Raw genomic sequence first — 26607 nt, 5'->3', positions numbered from 1 at the left:
CTCATGGAGCTTACATTCTAGTGGGAGAGAGGGACGATGGACAAGTAAGTAATACATAAATACAATGATTTCAAGTAGCAATAAATTTGTGAGTAAAACAGAATAACTAGCGAAGGAAAGAGAGAGTGTTCAAGGTGGTCCAGGAAAGTCTCTGCAAAGAGGTGACGTTTCAGCCCAGCCTGAAAGATAAGAAAGAAAACGGCCCAGTGAGGACTTGGGAAAGGGGATTCTGGGAAGAGGGGAGATAGATCTCCACTTGTGGCATAAGAGAGTTTGGTGTGTTTGGGGAAAGAAAGGGGACTTTTGCTGGAACATTAGTGGTCTGGGGAAATCCATTTCCTGCATTGTGGGAGACCAGATATTGTAACTCTCTCTGCCACCAAGCACATAGAAATCATGACTGAAATATTACATATTTACTTTTAAATGCATAGCTGAGCTTACAAATATAGTAAGTAAAGTCCATACTTGCCAGAAATGAAGAGGCCACAGAAAGTGGTGAGGTCAATCAAAAGAGGAGGGATGTTGCTGGTCTTGGTCATCAAGGGTATGGATTTTAATGACCATGAGGAGATAAGAAATGAGACTGTGGACCCAACGGAGACAAAGTTGACATTGAGCTTCCCACTAGGGGACTTCGCCACCAGCACAACGACGTTCCACCACTTTGCCTGCTTAATTCACTGCTAAGGCCCTGGTCCTCAGCACAGTGCTGGCATAGAGCAGGAACTTACTAAATGTTTATTGAATGAATGAATGAATGTCCTGCCTGAGCTCTAAGTGAGGAGCAAAAAGTCTGCCCAGTGAAAGTGGAAGCACTGTCCTGCCCTCACATGAATTTGGGGACTTAGAATTGAAATTGAAAATATGTGTCAACTTTGCTAACCTCCAAGATGAGAAATTAACACAAAAAGTGTTTCCCAATTGTGATACCCCTTGGGAGCCTACAAAAGGGACATACCTTCAACCAAGATGCTGTACAGAAAAAATCCACTAAAAATAAGCTTAGAATCTAAAATTGTAAAACACACGAGGAAATGAGCCACGAGAGTGAGGGTCAGCAGACATTATAAGCACTTAAGAATTACAGGGGCAGCCCCGGGGCCGAGTGGTTGGGTTCGCGTGCTCCGCTCCAGCGGTCCAGGGTTTCACTGGTTCAGGTCCTGGGTGCGGACATGGCGCTGCTCGTCAGGCCATGCTGGGGCGGTGTCCCACATGCCACAACCAGAAGGACCCACAACTAAAAAAATGCACAACTATGTACCGAGGGGTTTCAGGAGAAAAAGGAAAAATAAAATCTTGAAAAAAAAAAGAATTACGTACAGTAGAAAAGGCTGAAATAGAACAAAAATAAGTAAGCTTAAAATAAGAAGGCTTAAAAATAAATAAGCTCAAAGCATGAGAACTTATTTTAAAAAGAAAGAGCAGTAGATTTGAAAACAGTCAAAAGTATTTTTTAGAAATAAAAAAATAGTCTCTTAAAACTCAATGGGTAAGTTTAATAGCAAATTAGGTATGTCTGAAGAGAGAATTTGTGAAACAGAAACAAGAGTTGAAGAAATTAACCAGAAGGCAGCACAAATAGACAGAAATTTAAAAATAGATAGCAATTAAATGCAGCACAAATAGATTAAGTGTCTTAATTTGGCATGCATCTCATGGGAGTTAGAGGATGAGAAGGCAGAGAGAGTGAGGGATAAGCAATACTCAAGGAGATAAAGTTGGAGACCTTCCAGAATGATGAAAAACATTGGATCCCCAAATTCAGGGAGCCCAAGCTCTGAACACCATCAGTAAGAATAAGTTTCCACTCAGGTGCATTGGATTGAAAGGAATCTAGGAGGAGAGTGGCTTCAGATGAAACTGGAGATACAGTCAGGGGCCAGATTCAACTCTGTGAAGAACAAACTGTCAGGCCCCAGAGTGGAAGCAAGAACAATAATTGACAGACTAGTGTAATAGTCTAGGTCAGAGGCAAAAGTGGCTAAATTCAGGTTGTTAGCAATGAATTTGGAGAGAGGTGGCCTAACCTGAGATATCTTTTGGGGACCTGTGAAGGTTATGAAATCCAGGAACGAAAAGAAGGTAATTTACTGTGTGGCAGATTTTGACCAAAGGAAGACAGAAGAAGGGAAGGAGCTGGCAGATGACTTCTCCTTCCTTCCTCCTCCTCTTGGATTGTCAAGGCGGGGTTTCCCCAGATGGCCTGACCAGAGATGCTCCTTATGCTGAGCAGGTGCACCTATCACCCACCTGCTTTGACATCTCGGCTCAGTGTGAATAGTAGTGATTTTTAAAACATTTAACTTCTGTGCTTAAACTACACCTTTTATTTCTAAGGCTATGGTCAGTCCGTGAGGACTACACAAAGTCCCCTTAAAACACAGAGATTGGTTATTGCCTAAAAATGAAACTGTGGAAAATCTGCAAGTAGTGGATGAAGTCAGATTGTTATAGAATAAAATTTGTCCCAAGCAATGCTCAATAAATGAGTGCTTTATTTATTGAGAAACACTAAAATTCCAATCAAGACAGAAACTTTAGCATAAAACACTAGAAAGATGTAAAATATTATTATTAATCTCACCAGTAGAAAACATTACTGAGAGAATGGCATTTTAGGAAACCCTCAGACCTTTTATGGAAGGAGACCTGAGGGACCTAGAAAGAAACAATCCGACATGAATATTTCAAATCAGCTTGGACTGTGCCTGAATAAGTCTCGGGGCAGCTATACAGTGGGCCGTAAATAATTTGAGAGAGATTGCCCTTCTCTTCTTGATTGGCGCTCCGCTACATTGTTAAGGGAGTTGGTGCTTATGAATGGGGGGAAGCACTGAATCCGTCTGCTAGGGAGAGGCACTGGGGTCATCTTCGCTTCCTGATGCATGAAGAACGAGGAAATGATGAGTAGGAGACTAGAGAAGCATAAAATTGGTAAATCTCATGTTTCCAATGCACACTTCAGAACAACATAAAGTTTTGGAATCCCTGTAAAAGGCTTACTTTATGGGAAATGATGAAACGCAAAGTCTTGTTATGGTCTGGATCCAATTTTCTTCTGACAAATTATATGTGTTTATTTAAAAAAAAGTGACCAACATCACCGAAGTCACAACACTCACCAAATGTCACCAAGGGCAGCAGAAATACAGAGTATTTCACCGTATCATTACTACCTGAGGCCGTTTTGACAGCCCCCACAAAGATGAGAATCTGAGAATTGGTGATCTATGACTTGCCTGAGAGCTCTCCTACCGAGTTCAGCAAATAGCAGGCACGCAGTAAGTATTCATTGACTGACTTAGTGACTTCACCTTTCATCTTGATCTACCTTCATAAAAAGTGATTTAAATGTCATAAAGAATTTCTTGACACTAAAATCAAAATGAGTATAGTGAAAAGTGATAAGATAAAGTACATAGATACATGTTTGTTAATTCACTTTGTCACAAGTCAACAATTGCGTAAGGCTTTCTTGCGACTTTTTCTAAATCATCGCCCACATTGCTACACACATCTTTCTATCTACCCTTGACCATCCCCACTCTCCTCCTCTACCCACAGCACACACAGTCACACATCGTGCCTTAATTATAGACCAAACGTTTCTCTCACAATCTTTCAGAGGAGTCAAGATTCCTTCCATTTTGATCAAGCTTCTTTCCTCTGCAACAGGTTAGAGCAGCCATGCCCTAGTCTGCCCAAGACCGGGTTAAACATTATCCCGTCAGACAGTCTGCTTATTGAACTTCCTTGCACAAACTTCTCCTCTGGGGTGTGCATAGCCCAGGTCAGAGCCTCGGAGCTATTTCTCCTTTCTTGCCTTTTAGGATCTCAGTAAATCTCTCTTGTTATTGCCTTCTAAAATCTCCTTCTATTTTCTCAACCTACTTGTCTTCTAAAAACTTTTTGTTTCTTTACAATTCTGGATTTCCAGCCTTGTAATCCCACCCCAAATGATCTACACATTTTGTTTATATGTTGTTTATACTCATATTAGGACAAAATTTAGCACGTTTAAAACAAAATGGCATATTTGGCTTTAGCTTGTCTCTGGTTGCTGTGAGTTCCTCCTAATCCACATATATGTTGTCACAGGAAACGGGGAGGGGAATGTCGGTGCAAAGAACACCCACAAAAGAGCTATTTGCCTTCAAGTGGCTGGCGAAGTTGTGCCACAGCTTACAACAGCGAATTAGAAGAGAAATTGTGTCTGGATTAACAACATGTCGTAGTAAGGGGGAAACGCAGTTTAAGCATCAAAAGACTCCGTTCTAGTTCTGGCTTTGCAACTAACCAACCGGATGACCTTTCACAATCACCTCAGCTTTTTGGATCTCAGTTTCCTAAAAGGGAAATATGCAAGTTAAGGCTCTGAAAATCTAGTTCGGCATTCACTGGCTCTACAATCGGGCATTATTTTCTTTTGGAATCACCCACTCAGAGACCACAGAAAAGTCAAAGACTGCACTTGTTATGAATAAAGTGTGCTTTGACGGGAAGGGCTGGGTTAGAGAGCCTGCCTGCCTGGGCTGGAGTCTCGTTTCTGCCCTCTCCCAGGTGGTCTAGGCTGAGGCTACTGATGTCCGTCAGTCTCAGTTCTGCATCCGAGTGATAGGAAGCACACTCTCTGCCTTGTGGTGTTGTCCTGAGGGTCGCATGAGCTACGGTGTGCAAACGGCACGTGCAGAGTGGGTGCTCAGCAAGGGCAGCCGTTCTTAATTCTGTGTTCCATCCCTTGATTGGAAGAGACAGTATATTGACCGGCTAACTTGAAGGAGACTTCAGTGCTATCCAGAACTTAGTAACTGGTAGACTGTTTAAAAGCGTCCAACACAGAAATGTTTAAAGTAAAAAGGGAAAATCCCTGTCTTCTTCCCTCCAGCTCCATTGTCCATGTCTATATCTGTCAAGATTTTTTGAAATTATAGGTGCATAAATATAACTTTTTTTATAAAAACCATATCATGTTGTAGAAACGTTAGATAAAAATATTTGAATGATGCGTGAGAAGGAACAATGTCTATTTCTTGGTTTAATAAGAAAACAGTAGCTTTAAAGGAGAAAACTAGCTGTGACCGAAGTGGAAAGGTGTCTCCGTCATTTCAATCTTTTCTATGGGAATTCTGTAGGCATGATTTTTATTAGACATTAATCACAATATTTTAAAATAAATAATTAAAGCTTCACTATTAACAGTCATTATCCAAATATTCATGTTGGTTGGGAGCAGTAAAATTATATACACATTGTCTAATTTGCATAAAGTTTTGTGAGTGTGTGGATTGCAATTCAATAAGAAATAACTCTCTCAGATGCAACAGGGCCCTGTTCCTGCAGGACGGCTTATTTTCAGCAGCCTAACAAAGTTTTGCAAACACAGAAGATGATTGGAAAAGGGTATAGCTTCTCTACTATTTGTTACTTCATGTGCAAACTGACCTAGTTATGGTTGCTATAGGTACCATAATTTTGAATTTAATAATACCCTCTGAAGGAGAAGTACTGCAGAGCTACAAATGCTGAGCCCAATCTGAACCTCAGCCTTGAAAGGAGAGGAAACTGAGTCAGAGAGGCTGGAAGCTTTATCCCACACCAAGGGAGAAAGCAGATTTGTAGAGAAATCTCAGAATTAATGAGGCTGATGTCTATGGTTATCTCAGTGACCAATGTGCTTTTCAAAGTCGATAAAAATGCTTCTCGTCTTTAGCGATTTACATGAGTCCTCGCTGCACTTAGAAAAACACGCTTTTCCTCCTGGTCACCTACAGCTGCTGCTTCTCACCTCCAAACCAGAAAGGCACACGCATGCACTTGGAGTCACTCTACTGAGCTCTCACAGCAAATGGCTTCTGCCCACATGAAAACAAGGTGAAGTAAGAAGAAAATGCCTCGGAGGTAGAAGAATCGAGGATCACTTCCAACTTGAGTCTCTAGGATCATTAATGGCCACGTGCTATGAGTCTGCAGCATATAGTTTTGCATATAAAACAAGGTACTGTGACATGTAAATTTAAATAGTCAACCATAATATTAAGAATATATTTTTTAATAAATGCCTCTGAATTATTGAAAATTACAATAAAAGAAACAAGAAGCTGGCTTCTTACAACTAAAATGAAAAGTATCTATACTTCTGTCTCATACTGAGAAATTAGTTAACATGAATTGGGTCCAAATTTCAGGGAATAAAGATGGGGGAAATTGAAGAAAAGGGAAAAAAATCTTCTGGATCTCCCTGGAAAATGAGAACAGTTCGTTTGTTGTATCAATTGCTTTGACCCAAATTGCCGTTTTGCTGGAATAACTGTTAAATGAATTCTGAAAGATCACAAAATATTGGAAACTGAACCCAATGCTCTGACTCAGATACTGGCATCATTAAAGAGATGGTTTTCAAAGTTCCAATGGCACTTTTTCTTGCTTATGTGGCTGGTTTTGCTCACAGCCAGGCTATCCTGTGCACGTGCAAAGATTCTTCCCCTTCCGAGATAAATTTCCCCCGACAACCTTGAAAATCTCGTAATGGATGGTTCATTATGGCTGAGACAAAGGCCCAGCTATGATCATATGTCATTGCTAAAATTACTTCAGTCAAGAGGATGAAAACATTAGAAGGTTTACCCCCTTCTGAACCTCAGCTCCCAGCCGTTGTTTGCTGACAGGATTATTATACTGCTGCTCGGCCAGTGCATTAACAGAAATTGCTGCTCCCAGGAAGCGTAGCGGTGGATATAAAAACACAGCCACAAGATAGCAGGGCCTCTGTGGACAATTTATAGTTGGATAGGGAGCTCTCAAAGCTGGCTTTATGGTCATCGCACAAATGCATTAATGACCTCACCTTTGAGAAAGTAATACTCTCTGATTTTCTCTTTTGTTTCCAGATCTGTATCTTTCTTTTCCAAGAAAGAAGGTACTAATCAGAGAGAGAAGAAAATACTGCAGCTCGCAGCTAAGCCACTCCGCATAAACTGGTGGGCTGGCGAAACCTCAGGCTGTCCTGCCTGACCCCCCACCAACAAACATTTATTGATCTGATTTGCCGGTCATGATAGTTTCAAAGGCAAATAGCCTGAAGGGCTCATAACCTACCCAGCCAGAGAACATACAGAGCGCCCCTCTGCTATGATGGAGGTGTCCTTCAGAGGAGGGAGGCAGGGAGTGTCCCCAGGGGATGGGAGGGAAAGGTCACAGGGGAGGGGACATTTAAGCTGGGTCTTGAAGGATGAGTGGGATTTCCCGGGATGGAGAGGGCTATTCCAAATAAAAGAAACAGCTTGAACAAAACCAATCCTAAAAGAGAACAGAACATGGAGTATGTCCTGGGTCCATGAGTCAGATTGCATTTTCCAGAAAGCCACAGCCATTTCCTTCACAGCGTAAGCTCTTCTGATAATGACTCTGATACTCCTCCACAGAGAAGGTGGGTCTATGATGCCCCTCCTTGAGTCTGGTAGGCTTTGAGACCATGGTGGAAGTGACGCTTTGCAACTTCACAGGATAAGAGACTATATGGTGTCTGCCTGCTTCTCTTGGGACTCTCCCCTTCGGAGCCCTGAGCTACCGTTTCTGACTCCCTCAGGCACCGTGCTGTGAAGGAAGCCCACACTAGCCCACGTGTTGCAACTTTCTTGCCTCCGTTGATGGAATCCCTTCCCTTCCATTCTGGCTTCTACTTCTGCACTTTACTGAAACTCCTTTTGAAAAGTTTATAAATCGCCAACATTGGGCCAAATTAAAAGAATTGCTTCCTATTTTCGTTTTGTTTGGCCACCCGGCAGACTGACTACTCCCTCATTTTGGAAAAACTTGCTTCTAGACTCCTGCGGTGCCACATTCTCCTGTTTCTTCCACCTCAAGGGCTGCTCTCTTCCGCCTTCTTTGCTGGGTTTTCCTCCAACCCACCTCTAAACTTAGAGTTCTTCAGGGCTTGATTTTGGTTCTCCTCCAGATTATTTTATTGCTAAATGGCATCATCAACCCATGGCTTTAAATATTATGTATATTCTGATGACTCCCAATTTTTTATCTGAAATCTAAACAGCGACCCCAATTTTATAGATCTAAAGGCCTCCTGACATTTCCCTTCAATATCTTACAGGCGTCTTAACCTTCATGGATCCTAGCTAGAATCCTGACAACCCCACCAAACCCGCTCTTCGTCTTGTCTTCTTTCTTCCCATGTTAGCGCACAGTACCAGCATCCTCCCAGTTATTCAATCTTGAAACCTGGAATTCATCCTTCATTCCTCTTTTTACTCATTCACCTCACATACATTACATGAATACAAGTTCTGTCGTTTCAATTTTTAAAACGTATTTGAGTTCATCCACTTTTCTCCATCCCTACCACACCTACCCCAGTCCAAGCACTTCTCACCTGGACTCCTAGAATAAGTGCCTAACTTACAACAAGTCCTTTTCCGTCCTCCAATCCAGTTTATTCATGACGTTATTCAAGAGATGTGGTTTCTGGTTTGGAATGAGGAGCTTTACAACCTAATAGCATCCCGGTTCTTGGAATCCAGAAATCATATAATACTAGACCTGAAAAAGATTCATGTGTCACTAAACTGACACCCCACGTTAATAAGGACAGGATGGGTTATGCTGAAGTAGTAATTTTTTTTTAAAAAAAGGCCCCAAATCTCAGTGGTTTAAAGCATCAGAGAATTCTTTCATGCTCAGACTGCACACCATTATGGCGGGGGCGCTGCTCTGCGTCATCCACATTCTAGGCTCATCTTGATGGAGGAGCCACTGCCTGGGATCCTGCCAGTCACCACAGATGAGGGAAAGAAAGCCATGGCAAAGCTCACACCAGTTCTTAACACTTTCACAGAAGGGACGTACATCACTTGTAATCAATTTCTTTGGCCAAAGCAAGTTAGCGGCCACATATAAACCGAAAGGGTGCAGGGCAGGGCACTTTCTCACGCGCCTAAAGGGAGCACTGAGCATACTAGGTGAATGCAGTAGTGACTGACTCATCCTTACAGTTCAGAGATGAAGAAATTGGGATCCAGAGAGAGTGTGTCACTTGTGATGTCATGAAGCCAATTTATGTCACAGCCATAACGAAAACTGAGTCGTGGATTCACGGTCCAGTGCTTTTTAAAATAATAACCCAGGAACTACTTGTTCTCTACTCCCAATAAAATTAATTTAAATTACTTAATACCAATACTTTGTTTAAGTAAAATCCTTGTATCAAAATACTTTCATACCTCTGCCATAAAATATAGAACATAGAAAAATTACAGTCCTTGTTCCTTCTGTCTCACTCATGTTCTAGCAAGATGCTCCAGTGACAAATACTCAAAATCTCTCAGCGAAACTAAACCATGTTTTAGGCTAGTGATTCTAAACACATTGTCCTAAACAGTCTCAGAGAGAAGCGAGAGAACTGTGAATTCAAAAACATATCACGCCCTGTCTGCTGAATCCCTTAGAAGTGTGTAGACAAGAGCTGCAGCCAACAGTGGCTTTAGGAAGAGGTTGATTCTGCCCTTATAGCAGAAGTCTAAAGGTGGATGGCTGCTGGCACTGGTGTCAGAGCCCGTGGTGTCTTGGTCTTTCCTTGTGGACACAGGGTGGCTGCCACTGCTCCACGCATCACACCTGTGATCAAGTCTGGATGAGGGGGGGTGGCTGAGGCCAGCTGTTACTATCCCTTTTATTGGAGAAGAAAAAGCTTTTCCAGAATCACATCCCACCCCCCATTCTAACAGATGGTCTCATTTGCCAGGACTGGGGTTACATGGCCACCCCTAGTGGCAAAAGACACTGGAGAATAGGAAACAAAGTTATCATTATGACTAGCCAAGCCTAGCACTGCCTTGAGCAAAACAAGGGTTCCGTTGTCAAGGACTGGCAAGGGGGCGGGTGGGAGAAATGAGTGTTGAGAAGTCAGCTAACAGGGACTGCCCCATCACCGATTGATTAAAAAGTAGTTTTGAAAGAATTTATCTATTATTTTAAAGGTTGACATAGAAACTATTGTGAATAAATGAAATACATCTGTATTACTGAATCCATAGGAGCTATGCTATGATGAAATTTAAAACTACAATAAAGCTACTACAGTAAGTTCTGCTATAGTGGTTGTTTTGAAAACACAAATTTGTTCCAACAAGACTGATAAATCAGGGGGCGTTGGAGCCTAACACAGTTTCACATTTGCTTATGTGCGATGTCATCCCCTGGAAACACTAGAGATGCAGAGAACACTATCCCGAGGGCCCAAGTCATGAAGCTCACACATGCACACTCACGGGTACCGGTGACTCCAGCTCCCTGCCTGGGCTCCAAGCTCACTTGCCCACACTCGCCCGCATCTGGCCGTGTACATCTCCAGCTGGTGCCAAATACGGCTCCTTGCATCACTTCACTAGGACTCATAAGCTGTGACCCTTCCAGGAAGCACTTCTGCAGGGAGCTTTCGGTTCTTTTTCAAGATAAAGAACCGTGTTTATTGTAGTATTTATGTATTTCTAAACCATTTATCACATGTAAAATTGTGCTATCATTTTTTTTTAGTTTTTCTATATGTTTTTATGGGTCCCTGACAAAGTCGTTGAGCGCTGTGTCTCTAACCCCATATTTCCCACAAGGCCTGCACAGTTTTGCAGTAGCATTATCTCTAGCAGTTTACGTCTGCTTGTAACAAGGTGGATATGCACATATTTCGTACATATATGTATATATATATTAGAATAAAATGGAGACATTTTTAACATGAATCAAAAAGCTCATTTTACATCTTAACAGTGAGTGTGCCTTTGAAAGCATTTATTAACTGTACTTGGGAGGACTTCCTAAAAAAAAAGACTATAAATTATATAAATAAAAGCCATTCAATATGCCAAGCTATACATAAATGTCTCTATAGTGGTGGAAGAATTGCCTATTATCTTTTAAGATAACTAGGCAAATTGTCTTCAGCCACACATCCTGACTCGGAGAAACGGTTCTTATCTTTTTCCTTATTTATAAACCTTGTCTAACAAGAGTTAGCCACGATTCAGAACGGGCAGCACAAAGCTGAATTTTGGTGGTGTGTTCCTTTACCATAAAAGAGAAACTCTTTTCCTCCTTGGCATCCCTCTTGTCTCTAACGAGGGCGTACAAGACACTTGGTGCGTTCCCCGAGCTTCTGAGAACTTCTCCCTCGAGAAATCTCAGGAAATATGAGGAAAAACAACTTCAAAACAATTAATGAAAGGCCCATCACTGTTTGCCTTTCTCCCTCCCAGTCCTCGCCCAATGCTTTTACTTTCTACTGTCTCTTCTCTGTTTCAAACACTTTTCCACCTCTTCTGTGCCCAAGAGGAGCTGCCTTTCTCGGGCCCCATCTGCGAAGGGTTGAGAGAAGATTTTACAGAAACCACACCTGACACAGCACTTATTTTCCTAAGGACCGGGACCCAGAAGGACTGGGCTGGGACCACGAAAGGACTGACTGCAGGCGAGGGCGGCAGCATAGAGAGAGGGAAATCAGGAGGCTCTGGCCGCTAGGGACTTTCCTCTGCCAGCGCCACCGCCAGACCACTCTCCAGGCCAATCCTTGTTTCCCCAGGAACGCAGATCAAGATTTGGCAGCGTGTTTTTAGTAAATAGTCTCTGACTGTCCAGTGTTTAAAGGCGGAAGCACGACTTTGAGCAGGTACAGTAGTCCTTAAAAATGACTCTGTACCCACTGTTGTGGTGCAAACGCAAATTCTTGCAGCACCCACTGACCCCGCGGGCACAGATGAGTGACGAGCTAAGGTGGCGCACAGCCCCGTCTGCCTCCGGGCAGCAGACACACCTGTGCACACCCGAAGGCACACAGAGGACGGCAGGCTGCAGGCTACACTCCGGCTCCCTTCCTCCTGGCCTCGCCCTGCTCACTGTCCTCTGGCCCCAGCCCAGTTGCACAATGGGATTCTTGTTTGCTCCAGGAGCGTGTGACGGTGAGGGCCCTGCTTTGCCTAGCTCTGTGCCGCAGGTCTCTCAGGTAACAGGTGGCAGCTTCCCCTGTTGGCTTCTAGGTATAAGAAAGAATGACCTCATCGGGGTGGAGCTCTGGGACTCCGAGGAGGTGGCAGTCACAGCCAGGTAAGCTGGAGGGAAGCCTGTAGGCAGGAGGGGCAGTTAATCTGCGGCTTTCCCCCCACCGGAGGCTCCTCAGCATCCAGCCGTTGTCTGCGAGCCCCTGAAGCTTGACTTTGCCTCAGATGGAGCCCAAGGAAGCCACCGGGAAAGAAACCGTGGTCACCAAGAGAAAGAATCTGCCCTTCTTGAGGCCCAGGTTGTACATGCTGGAGAGAAGGAAGACTGACACTGTGGTGGAGAGCAGTGTCTCTGGGGACCACTCGGGTGCCTTGAGGAGGAGCCAGTCTGACAGGACCGAATACAACCAGAAGTTACAAGGTAATCGACAGGAAATCAATTGTCCCAGGCCACACACGCCCAGCTCTTTCTCTCCTTTTCTTCCATTTGCAAAGAAAGCAGCAAGGCAGAGGAGAAAATCAAATATTTCCTCCTCCATAAAGAGGAAAATAAAGAAATGGAAGTAAATGTAATTCAAAAATTATAGGAAAAATTTATCGTGTCCTTTAGTAGTTAAAGAGCCAATTCTTAATATTTTTTGGGTTTTTTTCTGGTGAGGGTAATATTTTTCCTGTTACTTTTCCCCCTTCCTTCTCTCTCCTTCACTGAGTTTAAGAAGTGGGAAGCCCTAGAAAGCAAATGATTTAGAAACCTACAAAAGATAGTTTATCTCGCTAGATGGGTGTGAGATGTCACACCACAAGATCTAAGTAGTGCTCCTGGCCTGTGATTGTGGTTCTCTTAAATAGGGGCATGAGACTGAGGTCATGTCTGTGGAAAATAAGGAATGTTATAGTGAGTGGACAGTGTAACAGGATTGTTGAAAATCACATAGGTGTTCATTCCTCCAGAGAGAATCGAATAACACCCAGATATGGTGAGAGACGTTTAACACTCTCAGATTGAGTGACTTTTGAGGAAGCAGCTTCAGTTTATTTTGCGATGGTCATCAGATAATTTGGCACAGTTATTGGAACACACCCTGTTTCAGATCCTGAATTTCTGTCTCTCCCCGTCCACCCGCTATTTCTTCTCCTTTCTCCTGAAGATCGTTGTTCTGGTAAACTTCATTCTGGTGTTGATGCTGTGCGATTTTAGGTGTCCATGGCGGCACCTGTTACGTGACCCCCTGGAACCTGTCCCTCCATCTTTGAGCACACTGTGTGTCGGAGCTCTCATAGTCCCACCAGGAGCTGTCATTCTGGAAAACCGTGCCCAGGCTGGAAAGACCAATGCGACAAGCTGGTACTTAGCAGCGCTCCTTCTCAAAAATGTGTTGGGACTTAGTTATGCAAATTAACTTAATTAAATAAGTTAAATTAAATGCATTTAAATTAACTCTTTAAAGATTCCTACTCTGAGTTAATGCTTTAAAAAAAATCCTGAAGCTAGGGATCACAGCGCAGAGTCGTCTTTCCCTCAAAGGAAATTTTTAAAAAGCGGGAAAGGGTACTGTTTGATCTTTGAAATTAATTATTCTCAAGGCAACAGACACATTGAAGAGAATGCAAGTTTTAAAATCATGCACATTTGGTTTCTAATCCTGACTCTTCAAGTTACCACCTAGAAGACTTTGAGCAAATTACTTAAATTTCTGAGCCTCAGTTTCCCTATCTGTGAGAGTGGGATGACCATACTTACCACATGGTGTTGATAGGAGGATGAAAGTGGATAATTACGTGAAACACTAGGATATTGGCTGACATGGTATGCACTCAATCAAGAGTAGTCATTGTTCATTGTGTACCATCGTGATGGATAAAATTTACTATCTACTAACCTATTTCAACTCTTTTCTGTCCTTTGACAAAGAGACCACATATAGAAATTCAGGAAAAGCCCACTTTTTTATTCCTAACAACACATTTCTTCTGTCTGAGATTCACTAATTCAGTATCCTTTTGGTTCAGATTTTCCAATTGCAAAAAAAGAAGAAAAAGGAAAATCCTTTTTGCAATTCACTTCCTAAACTTAACTAAAAAAATAAGTCTGTCCCCAAAAATAACAGCAGATGTCTGTTGGTTACTCCGCAGAAGACCTGAGGCTCATAGGCGCTGGTTTGATCTGTGGTTTTCAGGTTCTGTAGGATCCTGTCTGAGGGTGGGAGGAAGGACTCAGGGGTCAACCCTATTCCTAGAACTGTCTGTGCCGGAGAGAAATCGTCAGGGCACGTGGTGGAGCACATCAGAGCTGTAAGGGTAGGCTGGCCTGCTGAGAAGCGACATTTTTTAGACGTAACTCCTTAGAAAATCGAGTCTGATATCTAATGCCTGGTAGAGCTTTCAATGCAATCTTTCCCTCACGGCTTGGGCCACAATAGGAGGCCTTTTCTCATTAGTGTTCAAAGCCATCAGTTCCATGGGTTTGCGTTCTGGCATGTGCTGTGCCATCATCATGCAGATGATCCTAAATCACCGTGAGAAGCTCTTTATTGGTGCAGTGCCCAGAGTTTTTCTCTGCCCACCTTAGAGCCATAATTCCCTGGGAGGCACTGAATAAAGACCTGAGCTGGCTAGAGGCCTCGGATAGACAGCCCAAAGCCGTGGGGAGCTCGCGGTGTGCTTTCCAGATTTGGGAAGCAGCCTCAAATCATTCAGTCGACGTCCTCCGGCGCTGTGCTGCTATCCCAGTAATAAAGTGCTCTGCTCTGACTGTCTCTGGAAGTAAGTTCTCTGGGTTCTGGGAAACAAGAGATCTTTTTTTGGTTCCCCCAGGTTCACCTCTCAACTCATAATACACAGTCTACCTGTTCAATTCAATTTCTGACAGACATCACTTTAGTGGTGTGAATCCTAAATTGTAATGTCTTTAAAAAATGGTACACTGGGTGAAAGCTACTAGATTAAACAATAGAACATGGTTCCAATGAAAATATCATAAAATCTTTGTGGAATATTGTGATCACATAACACAGTCATTCCTATTAAGCAAGTTGTACAAGTGGCTCAAGGCCAGCCTACTGTTAGTGGCTTCTTTATTCCTTTAACAGATTCATTCAGTTAACTGGCATTTTTAGAATATGCTATATGGTGAGCAAAAAACAGGATATATGCCAGGAATTACAACTACAAAATCGTTAAGAAAAAAATGTCTGACCTTTACTCCAAAGGGGCTTGCAGTCTCACTGGGACAGATAAGGCAGGCAAGAACCAGTATGACAGACGCAGAGGTGGAGGCAGTGGCCCGTGAGAGGAGCACGTCGACTCAGGATTGGCTGGAGGAGGTTGTCAGAAGACATTGTCTTTAGAGATGATGAGGCGGGGATGAGGAAGAAGGTGCAGAATGGGAGACAGTGCCTATTATGGACTCTCCTTTCCTCTCCCGTCTCTCCTGCCCCCACCCCATGAAAGAGATCCTGTTTGTTAACCCTCCATCTCTGTGCTTAGAATCACGCCCAGCACAGTCAGCACCCTGTAACTTTCAAATTGAATGAATGATTTGAATGATGTGGTCTAGGCAGGAATCAGTGCAAGGAAAGGCGCCAAGGCCTGAATTAAGAGCCCTGTGTCTTCACATGTGAGGATGCATGTCTCCACGAATAGAGATGACTCTTCAGTAAAAAGAAACATACGTCTTAGAAATTAAAATGTACAGAACTGCCTACACGACAGTTCATTCTTAGTGGAAGGCTGTCTCATTCCCGACTCCACCTTTTAGAGCACACCAGGCCACACCTCAGTTCAGGCCTCCTCTTCCAGTCCTGACGAGAGCTCCACCATCTTAGCTTCCATGCGAGCTCAGCTCCTCATTGCCATGTTAGTGGGTGCCTCAGACAGTGATGGAAGTGGACATCCCTGGCTGAGTTGTTTAAACCGTTTTCTTTGGGAAATGATTTTGTATGTGCTTATATGTGTGAACTCTCCCTTTGAAATGCACCGAATCTGAACAGCTATGCACAAGCACGTCTGTGCACGTGCAGATTATGTATCTGTTTAATCTATCTAGTGTATGTAGGTATAGATATAGTTGTGTTTGTGTGTGGGTGTGCTGGAGACGTATTTCTCTAATGATGAAAACTTTTTATAAAAAGCTTATTGATTAACATTCAGCAGCCTTTTCTGAAAACCCTATGTGATTGATATTACTGACATTATAGGTTTCCTCTCAGTGTGGGTGCAATGGGATGACTGTTTATGTGCCCCCCAAGTTTGTATATTGAAGCTAATCCCACATGTGATGGTGTTAGGCGGCGGGGCCTTTGGGAGGTGGTGAGGTCAAGAGGGGGGAGCCTCATGAGTGGGATCAGTGCCCTTCTAAGAAAGGACACAGAGCTCTTGCTCCCTGTGTGTTCTCTGCCATGTGAGGATTTGAGAAGATAGCCATCTGCCGACCAGACGTCAGAGCTGCCAGCCCCTTGATCTTGGACTTCTCAGCCTCCAGAACTGTGAGAAATAAGTGTATGTTGTTCAACCAACCAGTCTATGATATACATTGTAGCAACCCAAACTAGGACAGTGGATCTCTGTGGCCACATTCAGCCTCAGGCTAATTTTTTGGCCAGTGCATATTTCGCTTATCAAGTATCAGGTGAAAGAGAGAAAGGGGAAGGGTAAAATGTCATTTCTGTTGCTGATAACACAAGTCAGAAGCCACACCTCCAGTTCCTAGCAGGTTTTCTCGCAGAGGCCAGCATATCATTCTCTTCAGGAAAGGGTCGACTGGATGTTCTTACGAAAGCCTGAAGTTCTCTTTCTCTGGTGATGGTGAGGAACCCCCTACGGCACAGACTTTATCCAGAATAGTGCATTTTGCAGGATGAGGACAAATGGCTCAAACAATGTTAGACTTGGTAAGATCATGGGACCATTTAGTTTGTAATGATTTTTAAGAATACAGACCATCTGGAATTGATCAGGAGGAGTTGTTAACACTGGAAGATTTGGTGATTTTTGTTTGAGGCCTCACTGAGGTGGAATAAAACTACCTGTCCAGCCCCCTGTGCGTGAGTCTACCCTGGCGTCACAAGCCCTGTCTGTCCTGCCTGTTCCCTGAGTGTTAGGCAGGTCCTCCCCCTGGACCTCCTCCATCCGCCCTTTGTAAAGCGGGAAGTCCACGGGTCAGTAATGTGACACCAAGACCAAGTTTCCTAACTTGAAGGGCAGATCTTTGTACAAGTCAGGGCACTTTTAAATCTAAGTAATTTCTCTCTCATTGCATGCATAGAAACCAAAACGAAGCATATTTTTCTTTCCTTCCTTTTTAGTAAAGCTGTTTTGCAGTTTTTAGAAGAGCCATTTGTAGCAAAGTGTGAGTCCCATAAATCAAGAAAGCTTGAGCAATTCCACTCCGACCACATGGTGACGGGAAACTTGGTCCTTCTGTGTCTCACTGGCCTGACTCCAGGTATAACTTCCTTAAAGGCAGCAAATACAGCTTCTCATTGTTTGTTTGTTTGTTTTGTCTGCAAAGATTACGGGTTTATCACAATGCAAAATGAGAAATCAAGAGGGAGGCAGGAATGAAAGGAAGGAAAGAGGAGGAGGGAGAGGAGAGAGAAAGAACTCAGACGTACTGAGCATAAACAGAAATATTTCTTAAAATAATGATATGCGTAATTGGGAGAAAGATGGGTGAGAGAAATGCATTCAAGCTACTTTCATCTTTGTTTCTGTTGATTCAGGACAGGAAAAAAAATCTCTCTTTTTACAGAATTACTTTTTCCTGATGACACAATCATACTACCTTCGGTATTTCTGTGGGTGTTGATATCCTGGTGAAGGTGGGATTATTTGAAGAATCCTGCACTTGTAGGCAAGGTCACCCTTGGAACCCAGAAGACTCAGCCTCAGGGTGTGCCCTAGGGCACCCCTCTGCGGCCGCTCTCCACCAGGGACGGGAGGAGTCCCTGGGACTGAGGTCCTGACCACCTGGCCCCCACCCTCACTCCCAGAGTTCAGGGTATCTGGGGCCTTGGAATTCCCATTCAACAAACCCCCGTACCGGCTCCAAGGCCTGCTGGGCCACCACATTCTCTCCAGGGCAGACATGTCTGCTGGTGTGCACACCCTTTGGCCCGACGGGCAGTTGGTTATGGAGGAGGGTCTGGAGCTTGAGGAGGCCGAGGTGTTCACACCGTGCCTCCCAGGCCCCTGGTGGGTGGGAGAGAGCTGGGAGAGGGAGGGGGGGACACAGGCCACAGGGCTGACGAGGCATGAGGGTGCCCAGGGCCTCTTGCTGGATTTTGGCATGAAACTCTGAGGATCTGAGAAACTTAAATTTGGACTTGGCCTTCCAGATTGTTGTGACGGTAGAGTCATCAAGATAGAAGGATAGAGCATATTTTATTTCACAATTTTCCCACCTGATTTATAACTTTTTAACATGTAGGCACAAGATGCCAGCCTCTGCTTGTACACGCGCTCCGGGCCCCCAGGGAGGCTGCTTAGGGGCGGTTTTCGGCTGTACTCTACGCCCAGGATACGCCCTGCTTCTCCTCTGGGCTGTGGACAGTGAGAGGGAAGAGGAGGGAAGGGAGAGATGGCGTGACTGTCACCTGCCAGGAACTGTGCTCACCAGGGGCTTTCACACATTACTTAATCCCAATGCCTTTTCAGTTCTGGCTTATAGTTGAAAAACGGGTGTAAAAGGGGGGAAAGACTTTGCCTCTCCCTCCTACGTTCGATAGCTGGGTCTACGAAATAAACAACCACAGGCAGCTTACAGGAGAAAAAGTATACAAGCGTACTAATTTTTAATATTACAGACCCAGGCATCACAGAAAAAAAAGTGAAGACCCCAAAAAAGATAAGATGTGAGAGCTCATCTACCATCTTGATAGGGGAAAGGTGGGGAAGGCAGGCCTCTTTGGGGAGACTGAGGCATTTAGAGAAGATGGCTCACAAGAAGGGATGGGAGGTGTGGTGCTTTGTGACAAAGTTTGTCTGCCGGTGGTGCCAACTGCAGTGTCCCCTCCTGTGACGAGACTCCCTGTTCCCTGGCTGATGCCACTCCCGGTGGGGGATTTAGGACAAAGAAGAAGCCTCTCGCTGCATGTGCTGTTTTTCAAGTGTCTTCTGCTCGAAATAATCAATATTCCAAAGCAGAGCGCTTTGGGGTGGCAGCTCCTGAGCCCCTTCAGGAGATAGAGCTTGGTTTGAACGCAGGTGCTTTAAATACTTGCAAAATAGTGATGAATAAATGACAAGCAATAGGATAGACTGGAGCATACGAGGAAGCCATTTGGTGTAAAACTAATTCACCCTGACCTTGTTTTTCCAAAGGTCCTGACGTGGCCTATGGAACACACCTAGTACACCTGCTTTAAACATTTACTAGGCCCCAAAGGCAAGAATGATGCCCTATAGATAGGGATGTATCTTCCCCCATATCAGCTTTCCTTTAAGCACAAGCATTTCTTCCTAAAAACTAAGGATTAATTACCAACCTGTTGTGCTCACCTTGTGACCACTCACCTGTCTGCCAGCAAAGCAATCCTGTGACTGTTGTAAAAGTACATTCTTGTCATATGTGACACGTGCTCTTTGTTCCAAGACGGTATATAGCCACTCTGTACTCCCCACGTCTTTGGGGAGAGAAGGTGCGAGGCTATAGTTCTCAAACCTGGCTCAGAATAAACTCACCCCAGTTTGGACTTATCCATTGATTCTGGACTATTTGGATCGACAAGAGTGCATCTAATTCACTGACTCGGCAGGTGTCTTGTCTGCGTGGCTCGTTGGTAACAAGAAGTCAGAGCGGTTCCAGGGCTGCAGGAGATGTTCTGTGATGCAGTCATGCCTCTGCCCCTGTGATAAAGCCGGCTAAAGTCTTCACTTTGGAACGCACGTTTCTCGTTGGAATTATTGTGACATTCCTCTGCCAGCATGTTGCTGTTTGATAAATGTTCTTTTTAATTGCCAGGAAAGAAAATTACAAAGTCAGGCTAAGCAAGGTTTCCCGATAGTAATAGCTTCAAAATCTCCATCTCCCACTTCCTTGAATACTTTGACACTATTTCTTTAATTTTATACCAGTTGTCGCTTATTTATTTGCATCTCAACAAAATTTAATATACATCCAAAAAACTGAAAACCCTATTCTATAGCAATGGGGGTGGGTAGGGGAGGTGGTGGTGTAGTGTCTGCATTCGCAAATGAAAAGAATGGAATTTCACACTGGAAACAAGCAGCTCTTTATTTGGGTAGGGGATATCTCAATAGAATTCTGTGAAGTCAGCCTAAATTGTGAGTCTGAAACACAGCAGGAAAATAGAGTGTTATGATTAAAAGGCTTTGTCCCACGTTGTTCTGAACAATTTCTTTCTTGATTAGTGAATCAGAGGATAAACAAATGCTCGAGGATACCGCACCAAGGCCCTTGGTGGGGACATGATCTGGACTCTCTGACACCCAGCTCTTCCTTAAAGAAAGGTCCTGCCATCTGCCTATGCTCTAAGCACGGTGACGCGCGGTAGCCCCTCCCAGAAATTCTTTCCTGAATGCTTCTTAATGTTAGGTCTCTAATGTCACTACAAGAAGCCAACACAGTCTTCTGCTTCTGTGTGTTGTGAAATGGTTGATGAAGATATTGTTTACCTCTCTCAGTGCCATCTAGTTTTATTCCAGGAAAAACTTTAGCTATCTTTAAGAATTAGAACGTATCTCCCTCCCAGATAAAAACAAGCAATTTACTGTATTTAACTGTCTGGAGCTTAGAGTCAAATTTGTACCTACTTCTTGGCCTTTATATTAGCTGTTTTCTCTGCCTAAAAGTTTCTTCCCCCCAAATCTCTGCAAGTGTGGATTCCCATCATCGAGGTCTCTGCTTACCTTCTTGGAGAGTCCTTCCCTGAGCATCCTACCTAACGAGGTATAGGGGAGGAAAGACTTTTCCTTTATCCTCTTAGCTTCTGTGCCTGGGACCTGTGATTGAACTGACAGAAGACAGATTAACAGGAGAAAAAGCATGTACAATTTATTTAATGTTAATATTCTAAACGGAATGGAGGGTTTCATAGAAGAAGTGAAAATCCCAAAGAAACAGTTAGACCCAGGGGCTTACGTACCATTTTGACAAAGAGTGATAAATTGTGGAGATGTGATAAGACAAAGGAAAATGGCATTTGGCTAGGGGTGTGAAACTGTGGGCAAGTGACTAGAAACGTGGGGGAAACTCACTGGTCAGGGTTTAGTGAGGTTTGCTTTACAGACTCAGCTTGATGTCAACGCCCCATCTCGGGTGATAAGTATATGCTCCTCTTCCTGATACAAGGAGGGTGTCACAGGAAGTTTGCATCTTGATTTTAGGCAGAAAGAGCGAGGGCAGAGGACCCTTCCTGCACCTGCTGTTCATCAACTGCCTTCAGCTCAGAAGCATCAATGTGCCAAGTGGATATTTTTGGGTGGTATGTTCTGATCCCTTCCTGCCCCTTCACAGCTCTCCGAGACTAGGCTAGTCTGTTCTATCTGTGCCCCCTCTTCCATTTGAATATAATCCTCCTTGGAGGTAGACACTTAGTCTTATTTCAGCACTTAAGCAGTGCCGGGTATAGAGTAGATGCTCAGCTCATTGACCACGTACTCAATGACCAATTATAACTATATTGATCCTTATGATTGGTATGTTTGCTTTTACAATCCTGTCATTCCCATTTCCTTACTACGCAATTGGAGTCAACTCTGGGGTTAACTGCTCTAGATTCTTTTTTCTGTAAAGAGAGAGAATAACTTTTATTAAACAAGAAAATAGAAAGAGTTTCTTGGCCAAATAAAATGAGGCCTCAGTTTTAATGAACTTACACAACAAGCATTTGCTAGGTGTTCTGTGCGCCAGGTATTGACTAGATCCTGAGAAAATAAAGTAACTCAGAAGCAAAGCCCACCCATCCAGTGAGGCGGGCAGTGAACCCACTGCTGCAGCATTTTGAAAAGTGCCTGAGATGTGGTTGCAGGTTGGGCTCCTGGGTTGCAGATTCTGAGCTGGAGATCAGGTGCAAGAGGTTATTAGGGAGTGTCCTTGTGACCACCACCGGGGGAAGAGAAGGGAAGGGCGCAGGATTGGGGGCAGAGGAGAGGTTGAGCTGTGATACGGTCTCAGTGGAAGCCTGAGCCAACTCTTAGGTGAGTTCTGAAGACGAGATGCTCCTTTAGCATTGTCCTAGTGGCGTGAAGGACCTGGGCCCTCAAGTTATTGAATGAGGCCACCTTGGGAGGGGGTGTAACTTGAGAGGTGCTCTCACCTGTGACGATTCCTGACGAGAACCTGTCTGCTGTGGCCCTCCCAGCAGCTGGACAAAAGTCTTTTATTCCTGAAGGGAAACTGGTCAGCTCATCACAGCATCCACCACACATTAGTGGTTATTATTATATTAGAGACACAAATAAAGCAATATAGGAATTGTGATGAGAAAGAACTTAATTGTACCTCTAAAATGTCAAAATTCGAGACATGGAAATCCGATTTGATTTTTGGATTTGGGATTTTTTTCCAGACAGAAGTATCAAACATGTCCTAGTACATGGACAGGGTGATAACTGGTTTTCCTGTTTGGGGGTCATAAACGAAAAAGATGCTACTAACATCAACTGAGCATGCATACGAGGCATGTGGATGCATTGTGTCATTTCACGCTCTTAACAACTTTGCAAAGAAGCTAGTGTCCTGAGCAGATTCTGACAATATAGGATCCTGGCAAGGTCCAAAAAACAAACAAAAATTAAAAGAAGTCATTGTCATATATTTACAGATGATAAAGTGACTGTCATATATTTACAGATGATGAAGTCATTGTTATATATTTACAGATGATAAAGTCACCGTCGTATATTTACAGATGATAAAGCCAAGGTTAAGAGAGGGATAGGATCTGCCCAGCAGTCACACAGCTAGGAAGTGGTGAAGACAGAGCTGTCCTGGGGTCCACTTGGTTCCAAGGTCCATGCTTTTTCAACCAACACTCAGTCTCCATCACTATCACATTAGTTTTTAGTAGCAGTAACTGTTGTGTGGTTTATTTTAAGGAATCAACTCATTTTCATAAAATTTCTTTTTTTGAGGAAGATCAGCCCTGAGCTAACATCTGTTGCCAATCCTCCTCTTTTTGCTGAGGAAGACTGGCCCTGAAGTAACATCCATGCCCATCTTCCTCTACTTTATACATGGGTCGCCTACCACAGCATGGCTTTTGCCGAGCCGTGCACTGTCTGCACCCGGGATCTGAACTGGCAAACCCTGGGCAGCCGAGAAGCGGAATGTGCGCACTTAACTGCTGCGCCACCAGGCCGGCCCCCATTTGCATAAAATTTTAAACAATACTAGAAAACGTCAAGAAACCCTTAAGTTCTGCCAGTACGCTCACCCACAGTCTTGAAGTAAACAGTGACCCACAAGTGTGTTTCAGTAGCTGCATTATTTCCTGCTTTTCAACAAAATATCTCATGCAGATGGCAGTCAGAACGACATAAAACTGCAATGACTGAGGTGTAGCCTTCCTAGATTCACTAGAATATTCCTCTCAAAAAATACAAATGTGACAATTTGAATTATTTAGTCTTTAAACTCCTCCTCATCACTAACAGCAGAGCACACAGCAGGAGGAGGGTGTCTCTGGAAAAGCTGGGTCCGGGGGTCAAACCGTATTGCTCCTCTGCTTGTGCTCCTGTCTTTCCATGTCCTACAGCAGTGGGCTCCAAAGAGAAGGACGGGTAGCCAAGGGGGCTCTTCAAGACAATCCGTTATGAAAAGAAAATAGAAGATTATTTTTCAGTCTTATCCTTTGAAAGTATTTGTTTTTGAGTCTTCCTCATAATGTACAGATACATTAATACCCTACATGTGTTGGAGGTCCATGATCAGAACAGTGTGGGATGAAATACCAACACATGCTACAACATGGATGAAACTTGAGGACATCACGCTGAGTGAAATCAGCCAGACACAGAAAGACAAATACTGCATGATTCCACTTCCATGAGGTCCCTACAGTCAAATTCATAGAGACAGAAACTGGACTAGTGGTTGCCACAGGCTGGGGAAAGGAGAGTCAGGAGTTAATGGCTAATGGGGACAGAGTTTTTTTGGGAAGATGAAAAAGTTCTGGCGATGGATGATGGTGATGGTTGCACAACAATGTGAATGTACTTAATGCAGCTAAGCTGTATACTCAAAAATAGTTAACGTGGTAAATTTTACGTTATGCATATTTTACCATAATAAAAAAAATACAATTTAGAGACCCCAGGTTCTAACATTAAAATGGCTCTGAGGCCTCTTACAGCCTGACTCCACCTTTGCATGCCCGTCCCTGGCCTGAGGGACAGTTTTTCTTGGATGGCGTGTCTTGATGTGTGTTCGCTCAGTCAGGAGTGCTCACCATCACCCTGGTTGCTTAATAAACTCCTGCTCAGCTTTTCAGGGCCATCCTGCTGAGTCGTTAAACCCAAAGGACACTTGTGTGTCACATCCTCTGTGCCTTTCTCGTGCTCATTACTCACATGCTGGTGTCTCTTTCACTTGGTCGAACTTCTCGAGGATAGGAACATTTGCATCTTCAGGACCTAGGAAAAGGCTGACTTGTGCTCAGTAATTGTGTGGTCGAGTAAGTGAGCGAATGAATACATGGTAAGTGGGTGGCATGGCAGCTGTGCGATGAATACCCTGAGTGGGTAAAGTAGGACTTCCCCGTGGTGGGTCCTTCACAGAGGCCCTGATCCCTTCTCTGGCTTAACTGTCACAGGTTCTGGGTCTGGACTGACTCAGACGAGGGAATTCTTGATCCATTTTTTGGTCATAGTTCTCTTCTCTATGTTGTGTTCTGTTGGATCACCCTTTCCAGTTCTCCCCACATTAGCAAGGGCATAGGAAACGTGCTGGACGACCTTGGGCTATCCTTCAGAATGGAACCTCACATTTTGATAACCAGATATGGATAAAGAGATTAAATTGTTTTTGTTCTGGGCTAAGGAAAGATTGTAAGTAGCGATTTTCTCCTTTTCTTTGTTACTCTAATCTATACATCTAAAAATTGAAATAGCATTTCTGAAAATACTCTCCTAGAATTTGACTTGCTTGTTAAGGCCACACCAATCAGACACTGAGGATTGTCATGATGTTACGATGGTGCCACTGTTTTTAAAATATTCAAAACTTAGCTGAATATTTTTAAAATAGTGCAATTACATTCCCATAGGGTGCTTTTGTGTTTTTGTTCTGAGCATTTATGAGAAGAAGTGAAATATTAAATTAATATGTGAAATTAGATTTCTTTTAATGAATGGATTATTATAAAACAAAGCCACCATTTCTCTGTCAAAACTGAAGCCTCATTATACTGCAGTTGCAAGCAAATTTTTTTTATGTATTTGATTTTTTGTATGTAGAGTATAAGAAACATATAACTGTAATTAAAATTTTCTTTCAATGAATCGTTAATCAGATTAGATTTGGGATTGGGATAAACCTATCAGAAAAGCTCAAGTCCAGTATCTTTTTTGCCGTATGTTCTTATAAGTGTGTACAAATTAATAACAAAAATAATCATACCAAACAAAACACTCAAACCACAATTTGACCTTATTTTCAAAACATCATTGACCATGTTTGTGTTCAAATGGGACGACTTTTCCTGTCCTCAGACCACATGACGTGTGGTACGTCTGTTCACACACTCGCTGTGTATCCCATGTGCTTCTGCAACACACACTGCTGTGCACCACATTTGTACGCGTCGGTGTGTGGCTCAACGCTCTCTGATTGGTCTTTGGAGTCTGTGGCCTGCTATACCTGATCAAGCTGAATTAAAAGAGTCTGTTTCAATTAGTTGTAAGAAATCCAACCCTGTTTCTCATTTGTCTAAAATATACAAAAAAATGGAGAATGGTGCACTCCTATATCTAAGCCAGCATAAAGGTTTTGGCAATAAAAAGAGGAGAAAAAGCAGTGACACTCAGATAATTTGTCCACAAATTACCTTAAAATTATCTTTACCCTAAATTCATGCACAATTGACAAACTGACATTTTTTTTAAAGAAGACAGCGATGGGATCAGCCTCAATCCAACGGTCAAGTGGGTGGAGAGGCCAGGCCTGCTTCTCTCTAGGGCCGGCCCGGTGGCACAGCAGTTAAGTTCACATGTTCCACTTCGGCGGCCTGGGGTTCGCTGGTTCGGATCCTGGGTGTGGGCATGGCACTGCTTGGCAAAAGCCATGCTGTGGTAGGCGTCCCACATATAAAGTAGAGGAAGATGGGTACGGATGTTAGCTCAGGGCTGGTCTTCCTCAGCAAAAAGAGAAGGATTGGCAGCAGATGTTAGCTCAGGGCTATTCTTCCTCAAAAAAAAACCCAAAAACAAACAAAAATCACCTTATTAATGGGCCTCCCATGACTTCCTTCCACACAATAGTAACCACTACCCACCACCCTCGTGTTGCCTTATCACTCTCTGGCATGCTATGTATTTCTTTATTAATTGGGTTATTGTTTCTCTCCTGTCGTTAATGTATAAGTTTCCTAAGAGCTTAGTTTCCTCTGTTTCTCACTGCTGTATGGCCAGCATCTGGAGCAGGATTTCT

General features: G+C 43.6%; 1 protein-coding gene across 1 annotated transcript in view; it reads left to right on the top strand.

Annotated features, from left to right (window-relative positions):
- Positions 1-11659: 11659 nt before the first annotated feature.
- The window catches only part of ARHGEF38 (Rho guanine nucleotide exchange factor 38), a 118310-nt gene continuing 103362 nt past the window's right edge, over positions 11660-26607 (top strand). Inside the window, exons 1-2 of the mRNA XM_070261629.1 lie at positions 11660-12105; positions 12225-12420. Of these exons, the coding sequence (XP_070117730.1) occupies positions 12225-12420 (196 nt within the window). The 5' untranslated portion in view covers positions 11660-12105. The remainder of the gene's footprint in view (positions 12106-12224; positions 12421-26607) is intronic.

The sequence above is a fragment of the Equus caballus genome, chromosome 2 (genome assembly GCF_041296265.1).
Source record: "Equus caballus isolate H_3958 breed thoroughbred chromosome 2, TB-T2T, whole genome shotgun sequence".
Taxonomy (NCBI): domain Eukaryota; kingdom Metazoa; phylum Chordata; class Mammalia; order Perissodactyla; family Equidae; genus Equus; species Equus caballus.
Note: the sequence above shows the minus strand (reverse complement) of the source record. Positions and strands in the feature narration are given on the sequence as shown.